General features: G+C 52.3%; 3 protein-coding genes across 3 annotated transcripts; all 3 read right to left on the bottom strand.

Annotated features, from left to right (window-relative positions):
* Positions 1 to 864: 864 nt before the first annotated feature.
* PtA15_2A136 (uncharacterized protein) lies at positions 865 to 6,533 on the bottom strand (the record flags this gene model as incomplete). The annotated part of the gene is made up of 17 exons (XM_053166126.1): positions 865 to 979; positions 1,050 to 1,276; positions 1,362 to 1,408; positions 1,536 to 1,716; positions 1,812 to 1,886; positions 1,954 to 2,085; positions 2,176 to 2,272; positions 2,338 to 2,753; positions 2,828 to 2,968; positions 4,454 to 4,669; positions 4,763 to 5,009; positions 5,089 to 5,257; positions 5,324 to 5,626; positions 5,686 to 5,807; positions 5,871 to 6,236; positions 6,299 to 6,377; positions 6,512 to 6,533. The coding sequence occupies 17 exons, from the start codon at positions 6,531 to 6,533 to the stop codon at positions 865 to 867; spliced, it is 2,955 nt and encodes a 984-aa protein (XP_053017379.1).
* A 4,394-nt stretch (positions 6,534 to 10,927) lies between these two features.
* Positions 10,928 to 11,479, bottom strand: PtA15_2A135 (uncharacterized protein; the record flags this gene model as incomplete). Its single annotated transcript, XM_053166125.1, has 1 exon — positions 10,928 to 11,479. One exon carries the CDS (start codon positions 11,477 to 11,479, stop codon positions 10,928 to 10,930), a length of 552 nt encoding a protein of 183 aa, XP_053017378.1.
* Positions 11,480 to 11,612: 133 nt separating this feature from the next.
* On the bottom strand, positions 11,613 to 13,056 carry PtA15_2A134 (uncharacterized protein; the record flags this gene model as incomplete). The annotated part of the gene is made up of 2 exons (XM_053166124.1): positions 11,613 to 11,905; positions 13,041 to 13,056. The coding sequence occupies 2 exons, from the start codon at positions 13,054 to 13,056 to the stop codon at positions 11,613 to 11,615; spliced, it is 309 nt and encodes a 102-aa protein (XP_053017377.1).
* Positions 13,057 to 13,418: the final 362 nt, after the last annotated feature.

The following is a 13,418-nucleotide window of genomic DNA, read 5'->3' as shown; positions in this document are numbered from 1 at the left end:
CACCCTCAAGCTGAACATATTAGGCGGGTTCACAACAGAATTTTGACAAAACTTGAGAGCCCATTTCAAGGCTTTATGAACTTTTTTTTTTTAAAAAAAAATCAGCTTCCCACAGTTGGGTGCATTGCTTGGCAACCAGAACAACTTCTACATTTTTCAAAAAGCTGTTCATAAAGGCCTCAAAGTGGGCTCCAAACTTTTTTTTCAAATTCCATTGTGAGCCCCCCTTGGCACCCACTGGCAGGTACCCGCCACTCTTTATCATGTACTTATCTGCTCTTGCAGGGACCCCTGGAGGTTGCACACCTACACATGCTTACCTTTTTCACTAAAATGGAACACCCCGTGCCTGCCGGCTGGCACTTGCAAGGGCAGAAAGGACCTGCTACAGAGTGGTGGGCACCAGCGGGTGCCAATGACCATCTCGATGGTATCTAGTCTATTTAAATCATGCTGGACACTAAGGAAAGCAAAACCATCAGCTCTGTCCCTGTCCCACTTGTGCACACTCGAGCCTGCTAAAGGTCTTTCTGCCAAGGAACTGAAGCCCCTGTGAGTATAAGCTTATCCCACACCGTCTCTGCTACTCGCTCAAAACCGATCTTCCTCCCGCGACCCGTGCCTGTTTGGCCTCAATTCCATCAAAAAAAAGGGACCTTGCGAAGGACCCCCATCCTGTGCTGCAGCAACACACAAAGTGTCGGTCAAACGTCACGTCCAGGAGGCAGCTCATCAAATGAATGGAGGGGCTGGATGGAGGGGGCAGGAAGAAGCTGGATCCCCGGGGGGAGGAATCTGCGTGAACGACCCACCTCCTTAAATGCCCATCAGTCCCAGCTTCATCAACTCATGCACATATAACTCTCAAGCAGGTCCTACAGAAGGGCGTCCAGGGGCATCCGGGGCATCCACGGGAAGCGCTCTCCCAGCGCGCTCGAAGCCGCGCTCGAGCGGGCCGAGCGGGGGCCCAATTATGTACCTTAGAACGCACGGCAGAGGGGGACGGCGGAAGCAAGGCGTCGTACACACACTGCCCGCTCACGACACACACTGCTCCATCGCCCGGCCCGACATCCGCAGGGACCTTTCCGAGCCTGGGCGCAGGACGCGCGGGCAAAAGAACACACAAGAAGGCCGCCCGGGGCTGGATTACAACAACAAGCGTGGGGAAGCGCGGCCTGCCAGGCCGGTGTGGGGTCGGACAAGCCGAGCGGGCGGCGGAGGCGACCTTAGTCGTCCGACGACGGCGTCGCGTCTCTCCGATTCCTGCGACTACCTGTGCGTGACCGCACCCAGAAACAGAACCCAAGGGGGGAGTGTGAGTCAACCAGGCCCCAAGAGAGAGACAGAGAGAGACGGACTTTGGCGTGTGGAGCGAGCGGGCCGGGTTGCGGGCGGCTTGGCTTTCCTAGCGGGGCGTGCGTCCGCCTGGTCCTGCTGACCAGCCCCATCCTCCCCATCCTCCTCTTCCTCCTCGTCGTCGTCATCATCATCCTCGTCGTCGTCGTTGTTGTTGTGAGTGGGGATGCGCCTACGGGACGGGGGCGGGGCGACGGCTTGCTTCTGGCGACGCTTGCGGACGACAGCCTGTTTCTTGTGGACCTTGCGCTCCATCAGCTGGTCCTCCTCGCCCTTCTCCTTCTGGGCCCGGAGCGCCTTCTCGAACTCGACCAGGTCGCCATGCTCCTTGGCCCACTTGTTCGCCTTCACCTTCGTCTGTCATCAGATCAGCCAGCCAACACCGGCGTCCCTTGTCTCAGTGTTTTTGCCCACTGCTGTCAGATGAAAGAGAGAGAGAGGCATCAACTGACCAAGATGTCTTCGAAGCTCTTGAACACTTCGGGGTCGTACAGCTTATCCTGATACGACGGCAGCCCATCGACCAACTACTCGCGGGTGGGGGGGCATCAGTGCACTGAAGGGAGAAACGACGAGCGGAAACGAGAGACGGACCTTTTTGAGCGCTTTCTCGGACTTGAACTGTAACAGGGCGAGACAATAAGCGATGTCCTGCCACTGCCGGAGCTCGCCGACGAGTCTGAAGCGTTGACAGAGCTTCTCGACGATCGCCTCCGATTGCTTGTCCTACATATGCCCGCACAGGAAAAAAACCATGCTCTCTATCAGCGTCCAGCGCTGTGTGTTTGTGTGTGTGTGAGAAAGAAAGTGATGGACTTTTTTGAGGTGTTTGAAGATGTTGTCCATCACCGAACGGAACAGGGGCGCGTCAACCGCATGTTTGCCGACGGACAAGTGCGAGATCATGTCCGGCCTGCCGAAAAAAAAAGAAAGCAATGAGTGTCCTGCAGAGGCCGAGAAGAGAGAGGGTGGGCCCACAGATTATTGTAGATAGCGTTCTGGTCCTTCTTCGAGAGTTCGTCGAAGAAGAGCTGGGCAAGCTCGGAGATCCTCTTCTCGGGGTCGTTGATGCACTTGGCGATTTCGCCGAGCTGGCCCTTGACCTTGATCATGCCGTTGAGGATGAGATGGGTGAGGACCATGAGCGTGTTCTTCTTGACGTCGAGGTCCGGGTCGGCCAGGCCTTTATAAAGCCCGTCGGAATGCTGGTCCATGATCGTCGCGAAACAGACCGCGATGTCCCCCAGGGCGATGATGATGTTCGAGCGCACCGCCGGGTTCTGCGATGTCTCCAAGATCTTGAACAGTAGCATCAGATGCTTCTCGCAGAACTCCCCGCTCACACACATGAATTTGCCCAGCGAGAGTGCTGCGGCCGTCTGGAGCGTTTCGTTCTGTTAAGCACATAACCAGATCAGATTACACCTCATTTTCCCTCCCTCCATCAGCGCTAAAGCAGACAGCGCACCTTATACACCGCCGGGAGCCCACAGATCTGGACGGTCATAGGCGCAAACACAGCGAGGATAGACTGCTTGCCAAACAAGAGTTCCTTCTCCCTAGCATGGAAGACGACGTCAGCGATATCGTCCTCGACGTTCCCCGCTACCTGGTCGAGCTCCTCGCCCTCCTGCTGCTCCTTCTCCTTCTCGCCCGCGCCCGCTCCTCCTCCCCCGGCGGCGGCGGCGCCAGTCCTACGGGGGTTGGTGAGCTTGGAGCGGGCTTGGTCGTCGGCGGCCTTGCGTCTCTTGAACTCGCGCTCGATGAGCTCGAGGTGGACGAGATGCTTGACGGCAACATGGCCGGCGAGGAAGATGAGCTGGCTGAGCTTGAAGGGGTCGACGAGCAGAGCACGGTGTTCATGTGGTTGTTGACTTGCCGACATCGACGATGGGCCCGGCAGACTAGTGGATTCCATTCTGCTGGTGTCCTCCTCCTCCTCCGGCGCCGCCTGCGGGTCTGTTGCGGGAGGGACAGCGTCAGACGGGTGGTCGATGTCCATCATCCCGTCTGTCGGCCCAGTCGACGCGCCTTCGAAACACTCCAGCGCCATCCGCTGGAGGATCTCAGTGCACAGCAAGTCGGGCTGGTCGGCGAGTCCATAGAGAGTATTCAAGGCCTGCTCAGCCATAGCGAACCACTCCTTGCTGCGAGTAGGAGCCTGGATGATATCGGCGAGCTTGCGGAAGACGGGGTTATCGAGGGGCAAGCGGATGTTGCGGTCGATCAAGGAGCCTATTATAACACTGGGTGCTTCAGTCTTCTCTTCAGATCCTGTATAAAGCCCTCCTTTGAGACTCACCTTTCACTTTCTTGGCACTCCCTCCCAGCCGACTAAGCGCAATACAAGAATACCTAGCAAGCACCAGATCGCCCTATAGACACACACACACACACACACACACAAAGCCGCACCCAATCAACACTGCACGCGACCCAAGCATGCCGGATAAAAAACGCACCTTTCCCATAGCTCCGAGGCCAACTGCGACGAGCTTATCGAGATGGTCAGCAACGACGGAGGGCCTGGGAGCGGCGAGCATGCCGAGCACGATCGCCGCGCCACGGCGCTGGCGTTGGGCGATCTCTTTGGAGGTCGCATAGACCTCCCACAGCTTATCGAGCACGTCTTCGTGCACGTATCCGCGCTCCATCATCACACCTAGCAGTTCTTCTAAAGACGTAAGTTCGGCTAGTGTTGCATGGTACGTTAATCTGTAAGACAGCCAAATAAGTAAGTAAGGAAGGTGGGAAAAGGAAAAGAGAGCACGGACTCGATCATGTTGCGCGCAATCCGCGCAATGTTGCGCGTCGCGTACGCCGCCACGCTTTCGCCCTGCTGTCGGACGAGGGGAGCGAAGTAAAGTTCCTGATAACAATCGATGAGGGCGGCGCGAACGCCCTTGGTGTCCTTGATGGGGGGCGGGGCAGGCTCTCCCTCATTGTTGTCCTTGTTGGGAGGCTCGTCGACGGCGGCGTTCTCGACGGCCCAGACGAGATGGACCATCCTCTTCACGCCGGCCTCGGCCCCTTGAAGCTTGTAAGTCCAGGCAGTCTTGAAGAAGTGGATGGCCTCGAGCACCTCGGCCTTCACTTTGGAGGCCAGCAGCTTCTCGATGGCCGGCACGGCGTTGTGGAGGATGTGGATGAACTGGATCGCATCTGCGTAGTACTTCTTGGTCAGCCGGAGCTTCATGAGCTCTTGCGAGTCGTACGTCGAGAGCGCCGCTTGTTGTTGGTCGACCGCCGCCACGTCCATCTCTGCAGCAGCTTGGCTCGTCCTTGGGGTCTTGTTCTTCTTGGCGGGTCTCTCGCTACTGTCAGACATCGACACGTCCTCATCTTCGTCTTGCTGCTGCTGCTGCTGCTGCTCGTCGCCGTCGCCCTCCATGATCTTGCGCACTTCCTCGTCCACGCCGTTGTTGGCCGGCAGATCGAGCACGCTGAGCTCCTTGACGATCTCGTCGTACCTGGCCTGCCACTCGCCGATCTCCAGCTCGCCCCCATGCATGACCCCGTAAGGATGGGTCTCGATCAGTCTGCTGAGCACTGTCATGCAATGTTTGCGGACTTGCGAAGACTTGTCTTCCAATGAGCGTAGCGCCATCGCGGCCAGCCGTAAGCGATGTTTGGGGAAGGGCACAGAGAGCCTGTTGTTGTGAATAAATATGATTAATATATGTGCGTGTGTGTGATGCAGGTTAAAGAGAGAGAGTGTGTGTGTTATACTTTAGGATGTCCTCGAAGATGTTGACGACCTTGACCCTGACGAAGGTGTTGGAGTCGCAGAAGCGATCGAAGAGGAGGTTGAAGAAGCCATCGAGCTTGACGCCCTGGGACTGATTCTCCTTATCTCTCCCTCCGGCGGCCCCGCCCAGCTGGTTGTCGGGGTGATCGTCTGCAGGGTTGTTGTTGTTGTTGTTGTGGGGCTGTTCCTCCTGGCTGAGTGCCTGGATGAGCTTGCCAAAGATCTCGAGCAGGCAGATGCGCATGACGTAGGATTCGCTGTCGAGGTGTTTCTGGAGGATGACGATCTGGCGGAAGACTAGACGGGGGGCGAGGGTGGTGAGCTTGACGAGGTAGCGCGAGAAGCTCCGGGGGCCTTTGTTGTCTTGGGCCGAGAAGGTCTTGGTGCTGATCTCGCGCAGGATGGCGTCGGCTAGCTGGGGCAAGTCCTTTGATTCGACGAGCAGGTGAGTGAGCTCGGCCATGTATTCGGAGAGATGGTCGAAGTACTGGAGTTTTTGGAGGATGGAGGTCTGAGTGCCTGTGGAGATGGGAAGTCAGCACTGGATGTTTCTTTTTATGTCTGAGTGAGTGACTGACTGTAGATCTGGCCATGGCTCTTGGCGGCTGTGCAGATGATTTTGAAGGCGGGGATGCGGATGGGGAGGCTGTCGGCGAAAGGCTTGATCTCGAGGATCTGGTAGACGGGTTTGGTGAAGCAGCTGTGGGGTGAGTGGGAGGGTGGTCAGTATGTAGGATGAGTGATGATGTGGTGGTGGTTGTACCCGATAAACGCGTCCCTGTCCTGGGAGGTGGGCCAGATGAACTCGGTCTTGAGTGCGAGTGCCTTGAGGAGGGCGTTGAGCAGGTCGGGGATGTGGGGTGCCCAGTCGAAGGTGGTGTTCTGTTGCTGTTTCCTTTGGGTGGGTCTGTTGGAGGTGGGTTCGGCGGTCGTCCTGCGCTTCTCGCAGGCTTCGACGAGTGCCTGGAGCAGGAAGGCGAAGCGCTCGAGGTGTGGGCGGTGTGCGCTGTAGGCGGTGTGGTCGGCGGGGTTGGCGTCGCGCAGGGTGGCTGTGAGCAGTGCTTCGAATGCGGAGGGCAGCAGGTCGAGGAGCGAGTGGAGGGTGGCTGTGGGGATGGAAAGTGGGTTTCTGTTTGGTTGTGGTTGTCAGTTGTTTCTGGGTGTGCTTTCTGGTTTTTGGTCTGAGCTTACCTGAGGATGTTGAGGGATGAGTGGAATATCTCTGGCTGGCTGATGTGGTGTGGGTTGCGCGTGAGGCTGTCGACGATGTCTGTGGGTTTGTGAGTTAGTTTTTCTCGTTTGAGTTTTAGTGTTAGTTCTAGTTGGGTTGCGTACTGTTGATGCTGATGTTGTTGTTGTTGTTCGTGGGCTGTTCGTCTTCGTCGTGGTTGCTGTTGAGTGCGCCTGCGAGTGTCCAGGCTGCCATCGTCGGTGGTGGTGGCTTTTTTTCCGGTTTCCACTCCGATCGACGCGCCAGCGGCTGATCACTGCCGCCTATCCGCACACCACCCCGCGTGTCCGGATTCGGACTCCCCTCTTGGACCCCCGGACAAGCTTGAGTCAAGTCCTCGAAGTCCCTGCTGCGGGCGTCTGGTCTTGCGAAGCAAGCCTCCGACAGCCCTCCGCAGGAGGGACTTGCGCACTATCACCCCGTTTTGCGGGGCCAAGATTCTCAGTTTGGGTGGGCAGAATTGCTGAAGCTCTACATGAGTTCCTTGCCCTCTTACATATCATGGGTTGGAATAAAATAGCTTGGCTTCCAGGCATGAATTTTCCCTTTTGACCACATATAGAATTTGAGGTGGTTCATACAAATCCTGCCACCCACTGAAAGTCCATAAAATTCACTAAACCACTGCACTTCCAATCTTAGGGTTAACTTGACAGCGGCACTGAGAAAATTGCGTGCACATTTTTTGGAGTCTTCCCTCAGAGTAGGGTGCAAGCCCTACAAGATAAAACTTGCTCACCAGATGTGAGCATTGATTGTTGAAAAAATAATTCAAGTCAGATTCTTGCTGTGCCAGTTTGAGGAGATACAGTGTAAGTCCCTCCTGACAGAGCCTTGCTTTGTGAGTTCATCCTTCCCCTAGGAGATTGGGAGGGAAAACAGCAATGACAAGCTTGGAAGGGAAAATAGCAATGACAAGGTAAGTCACACTAAAAGGTGCTTGAATGGCTGCCCTCCTTGAATAAGCTCTGAGAGAAGTTCACACTAATAATTTTGAGTGTGGCACAAATATTGTTAGCTCAAAGGAACCACCTGAATCTCTCCTTTCAAATGACATGATTTTTAAATGGTTCTGCTGACATTCACATTTTTTACAGCACTTTGCGTCCAGCCTTCTGCTAGGGATGGCCCCAACGAACCCGTTGCGGGTACCTGCTATCCGCTGGCGGGTACCCGCCCAGGGTCGGCGGGTACCCGAGCTTAACTAGGCCTCCGGGCGGGAGCGGGAGCAAGCAGCGGAGCTGTCCACGCCATTGGAGGCCTATACCTTTATAAGTCGGGATTCCCGCGTGATGAGTTTTTCGATTTCGCGGGAAAACCCTCTTTTTTGACTTCCTCCTCCTGTACCCGCTTCTTTGATCCTATCCACCTAATTTCCTTAGAAGACAATGAAGGCCTGCTTCTTGTCTTTCTTTTGGTGTTATGTATCCTGTTGTACTGGTCCTCACTGATTTTATAAAGATTTTTGAAAACTGTCTGTTTTCAGCTCCCGAGGACTTGTTTTGGTGTGCGCGGGGTACTCGAACCGCTCGTTCGAGCAAAAAAAAGTTCGAAGTATGATTTTATGAAAATCATTATAAAATCACAAGTTTATGTACTTGTTCTGAGTTTGGGTTGGATGAACAGGAAGATGCTGCTCTTCCATAAACCCTGCTCAGACATCCTCAAAGTTTTGAGGCAAGTGAGTGATTCGAGGATGAAGTTTCCTCCCACCAAAAGGTGGGAAACTCATCACGCGAGGTTGTCGACTTAAGGGGCAAGTCTCCCCTGCGGGGAGGTTCGCTTCGCGAACCGACCAGCCAGCCAACTGGCTGGCGCGCCCCGCAGCAGGGGACTTGTGTTAAGTTCGGCGGGTACCCGCCAGCGTGTGCGTGTTCGGGTGCGGATGTCGGGTTTCTGGGAGAAATCCAGCGGGTACCCGGGTATCCTTAGCGGGTACCCGCCCTTATTTGGCCATGGGGCGGCTGCCACCGTCCATGACCCAAAGGAATTCCTTCCGATCGAAGAGGTTGTGTAGCCTCTTCGATCAGAAGGAACCCCTTCGGGCCGAGGAGTAACCTCTTTGATCGGAAGGAATGCCTTCCGGTCAAAGAGGTTACACACCCTCCTCGGCCGGAAGGAGTCCTTCCAGTCGAAGAGGTTACCCAACCTCCTCGGCCGGAAGGGGTTCCTTCCGATCGAGGAGGCTACACAACCTCTTCGGTCGGAAGCCTTCCGGTCGAAGAGGTTACACAACCTCCTCGGCCGAAAGGAGTCCTTCCAGTCGAAGAGGTTACTCAACCTCCTCGGCTGGATGGGGGTCCTTCCGATCAAAGAGGCTACACAACCTCTTCGATCGGAAGGAATGCCTTCCGTTCGCAGAGGCTAACAGGACCCAGGAAAGCCCCTATGGAACACAGTAACCTAAATTCCCATATTTTTGAATAATTCATACATTTTTGGAGCTCATTCATACACGTTTTGTGTGTAGGTTCAGAGCTTGGTCTAAAAATTCATACAAATTTTGTGCCTACGTTTTTTTGGGCAGCATTGATGCTGCTGCCAAGGGGGGGGGGGGGGGGGGGGGGGGGTGGAGAGGGAGGGCAAGAAAGGAAAAAAACTGGGAACCAGACTGCTGTAACTGTTGAGGGGGGGGAATGGGGTCACTTGGGCAGGGTTAATAAGAAGGGCAGAAAGTGGGATGCAACCTGTGGATGGATTGGGTGGCGCAGGGGGTGGTGGATTGATATACTTTGTATATACTTGTGGCAGTGGTACTGGAGCCGCAGCCAGAGGGTAGGTGAGTGTGGCACCGCTCCAGCCTAGAACTGTAGACTTGATTCAGACTGAAAAATCATTACAGACAAGGCTTTCAACCTTAGCTTGAGCCCCTGATTCTCATACATTTTTGGTTACTACCCCCCTTGCCCTCAGAAAAAATTCATACAATTGAGGTGAGTACCTTTACCGGCCAAAATGACCATTCATACATCTGGGGTGTGTAGGTTTTTTGGTTTTTGACAAAAAAATCATACATTTTGGTTACTGTGTTCCATAGGAGCTTTCCTGGGTCCTAGGCTAACACGAACTTCCCGGCCGGAAGGAATGCCTTCCGGTCAATTTTGAGGGGCGGGTACCTGCGGATACCCGTGCGGGTACCTGCGGATACCCGTGCGGGTACCTGCAGGTACCCACTCTGACCCACTCTGCGGGTGCGGGTGTCCAATTTTTGGCAAAAAGGCTGGCGGGTACCCGCACCCGAACAGGTACCCGGGTTCACAGGGGCCATCTCTACCTTCTGCTCCAACGGCGCATTGCGCCCCCCCCCCCCGCCCCCAGAGTTACCTAACCCTAACAAAGAGCTGTCTGGCAGGTTTTGCACTGCAAGAAAAACTCTAGAAACTGTTTGCAGTTGAGATGCAGCAACCTTGAATCAAGCCTCATCTCTAGCTGGAGTCAAGCACTCAGATTCCATGCTGGTGCACCTTCAGTTATGGTATTCAATGTTAAATTGCATGAAATCATAATGCATAATTTTTTTTTGCGGGAGCTACCGAACTTATGATTTCATGCAACCAGTTTGACATTGAGCACCCCCCCCCTCTGCATAAGTGCGCCATCTCCCCGATCATGCCTTGCAAGTCAGACCGGCAGAAACTCCTAGAGGGTGTGGAAACAACACTCCTTGCATCCCTTTGGAAGATGAAAATCACTGAACAGAAATCAAGGCCATCCTAACAAACCCATCACATCAGCTCAGCTTCAATCTTCTGATCACGGCAATTCTCCTGATCATGAAGAAAATCCTCTCAAAAAACCTCCTCCTTGTCAATTTGAATGTTGATCTGTCACCTTTCAACTGAGGAAATTGGTGATCACCCTTCATTACTTACTGGCGGATTCAGCTTACACCTCAACAGACACTTTCATTCCTGCCTTCAAGCGCGCACCTGGTCGGTCCCTGCCTCCCAAAAAGTAGAGGTTCAATTTTGAGCTAAGCCATAACCAAGTGATAGTGGAGCATACCATTGGCATGCTCAAGAATCGATGGCAATCCTTGAAGTCACTATTGATTCAGATTCTCGGTAAGAAGACCGCTACACGGCTGAACATATGGATTTGTGCCTGTGTGGTATTGCAAAACTATCTACTCAACCTCTGTGAAGTGGAATGGGACGAGCTAAACCAACCAGTTGAAAACTTTGACCCAGACAACGATGAAGAGGACGACTCGGGTGTGATTTTGGGAGAAGATGTGGCTCGCTGAGATATGCTATTCCAGAGATTCTGCCAGCTTCTATAGAGCTTTTTTTCTTTTCAATCAATTACTATTTGATATGACCATGTTTTTCATTTCATATCAAGCGAGCCATGTTTTTCATTTCACTGGCCATGTTTTTCATAGAAACAAGAAACAAATGTAGTTGGTTTTATCAAGCAAGCAATGATAACTGAGAGAAGAACATGTTGATCAATCGGATTCCAGGCATGTGATTGAGAAAAAAACATGGAAGAAATGGGAAAAGAAAGCAGCAAGAGCAAGGAAGAAAGTTGTGGGATTCTTGAGGATTGATTTGATCTTGTGGCCAAAGGGGGGGGGGTTAACAAAGCTATTCATTGGAGTCAGCCAACGGGCCCGATCCGACTACACCAAGGACTTCATCTGTCATGTTGCAAGCCTCGGCAGGTGTCAATCCCAATCGGATGAAGTCCTGGAGCATCCTTGCTTGTGTAAAAGCTGCACCGGATGCTTGCTCCGCCTCAAAAGTTGCCCAAGCGCGCAGGATTTCCAGTTCTCGGATCTGAACATTGAGTTCCAGCTGGCGCCTCTCGTAGCTGACTCGTCGCTGACCTTGATTGTTGGGTTGTTGGGAGGCGAGAGCTTGCATTGAGGCCGCCCAAACAGATGGAGAGGGAGCTGGAGTCTGAGTGCCAGTGGCCACCAGGGCCTCGGGCTCGGGTCTATCTGCGGCCGGCAATGCTTGGGTGAAGTCCGGAGAGGGCTGTCCAAGAGTATTAACCGGGGAATTGTTTCCACCTTGCTCAGAGTTGCTCCATTGATCTGGGGTAGTGGGACAATTGGGATCCCTGTTCTGGTCTAGGTTGAGAGCACGCGCTAGGTTGTCGTTGTTGTCCCCTTGTTCATAGTTGTTCAAGGGCATGGCTGAAGGATAATTGATCATCAAGGTCAAGGGACAAAAGCCCATCTCAATTGCGGTCGTTAGTCCAAGAGCAAGGAGCAACTTGAGTTCCTTGTTGGGCAGGAGTTTCACCGGGTTGGTTAGCTGCAGTAGCTCAAGTTGGATTGTTTGGAGTTTGTTGAGGGGTTTGCTGGGTTGGTTCAATGGTAGACATGGTTTTCTGTTTGATGGTGATGTTTCCGAGGTTGATGGTGATGTTTCCGAGGTTGATGGTGATGTTTCCAAGGTTGATGGTGATGTTTCCGAGGTTGATGGTGATGTTTCCGAGGTTGATGGTGATGTTTCTGAGGTTGATGGTGATGTTTCCGAGGTTGATGGTGATGTTTCCGAGGTTGATGGTGATGTTTCCGAGGTTGATGGTGATGTTTGCAAGGTTGATGGCAATGGCTGTGGGTTCTAGGAGACTTATGCACGATATGAAAGTTTTCTTATGCAAAGAGGGCGTATTTGGGGGAGTTCATAAACTTTTTGGGGAATATTTTTCATGATTTCATGATTTATGCATGCATAAGCTTATGCATTTTAACTGTGACGACCATAAATGTGCACCTTGTTCAGCATCTCAATGCTTAACATGCTGTAGTGCTCATGCAGGAGGCTGAGACAACTATTTAACCTTGCAGATGAGCATCCCCATGAGCACCCTTTTATTTGCTTTTAGAAAACACTCCATGTACCATTGTATCCAGCTAGAATAACATAAAAAGGGTACATACACATGAAAGCAATATGTACATATGAGATGAATATGTACACATGAAAGGGGAATGGGAGAAGGTGCATTAACACATAAAAGGGATATGTACACATGATGAAAGGGGTATGTATTCATGAAAGGGGTATGTATTCATGAAAGAGGTATATATGCATGAGAGGGGTATGTATGCATGAAAGGGGTATGTGCGGTAAGGGGTATTTGCACATGAAAGGGATATGTAAACATTGAAGGGGTATGTAAACCTGGATGATGAAAGGGTTGAAAAGGATGTCAAAAACTCAAAGGGGACTTGTAAACATGAAAGGGTCATGAAAGCATGATAAAAGGGGTATGTACACATTGTGAAAGGGATACATGCACATGAAAGGGATACAAGCACATGAAAGGGATACACATACATGAGAGGGATACATGCACATGAAATGAATACACGCACATGAAAGGGATACACACAAATGAAAGGGATACACACAAATGAAAGGGGTATGTGCACATAAAGGGGTATGTACACATTATGAAAGGGGTGAATACATACAAAAGGGATATGTGCACATAGGGGAATTCACACAGGTATCAACTCAGTAATTTGGAGCCTGTACTCATTTTTTTGTACCTTGGACTCACTCTTGCATAAATTATGCAAAGTGCATGGAAATTGAATCAACCAGTGCTTGATTCTTGCATGAGGCACAGCTTGCATTGAGCTCTTGCATCTCAACTGCAAGCAGTTTCTAGAGTTTTTCTTGCAGTGTTGTGTCCACACAAAACTTGCACAAAGCTTTCTCACAGTTTTTGTGTCCACACAAAACTTGTGCAACATTGTCCTGCAGGTTTTGTATCCACATGAAATTGGACAAAGCTGTCTGGCAGGTTTTGTGTCCACACAAAGCTTGGACAAAGCTGTCTGGCAGGTTTTGTGTCCACACAAAACCTGGACAAATCTGTCTGGCAGGTTTTGTGTCCACACAAAGCTTGGACCAAGTTGTCTGGCAGGTTTCGTGTCCACACAAAGCTTGGACAAAGCTGTCTGGCAGGTTTTGTGTTCACACAAAACTTGGACAAAGCTGTCTGGCAGGTTTTGTGTCCAAAAAAACATTGGACAAAGCTGTCCAGCAGGTTTTGTGTCCACACAAAACTTGGAGAAAGCTGTCTGGCTGGTTTCACGTCCACAGAAAACCTGGA

Source organism: Puccinia triticina, chromosome 2A (genome assembly GCF_026914185.1).
Source record: "Puccinia triticina chromosome 2A, complete sequence".
Taxonomy (NCBI): Eukaryota; Fungi; Basidiomycota; class Pucciniomycetes; order Pucciniales; family Pucciniaceae; genus Puccinia; species Puccinia triticina.
The sequence above is the reverse complement of the archived record's forward strand: the minus strand, read 5'-3'. Positions and strand labels throughout refer to the sequence as shown.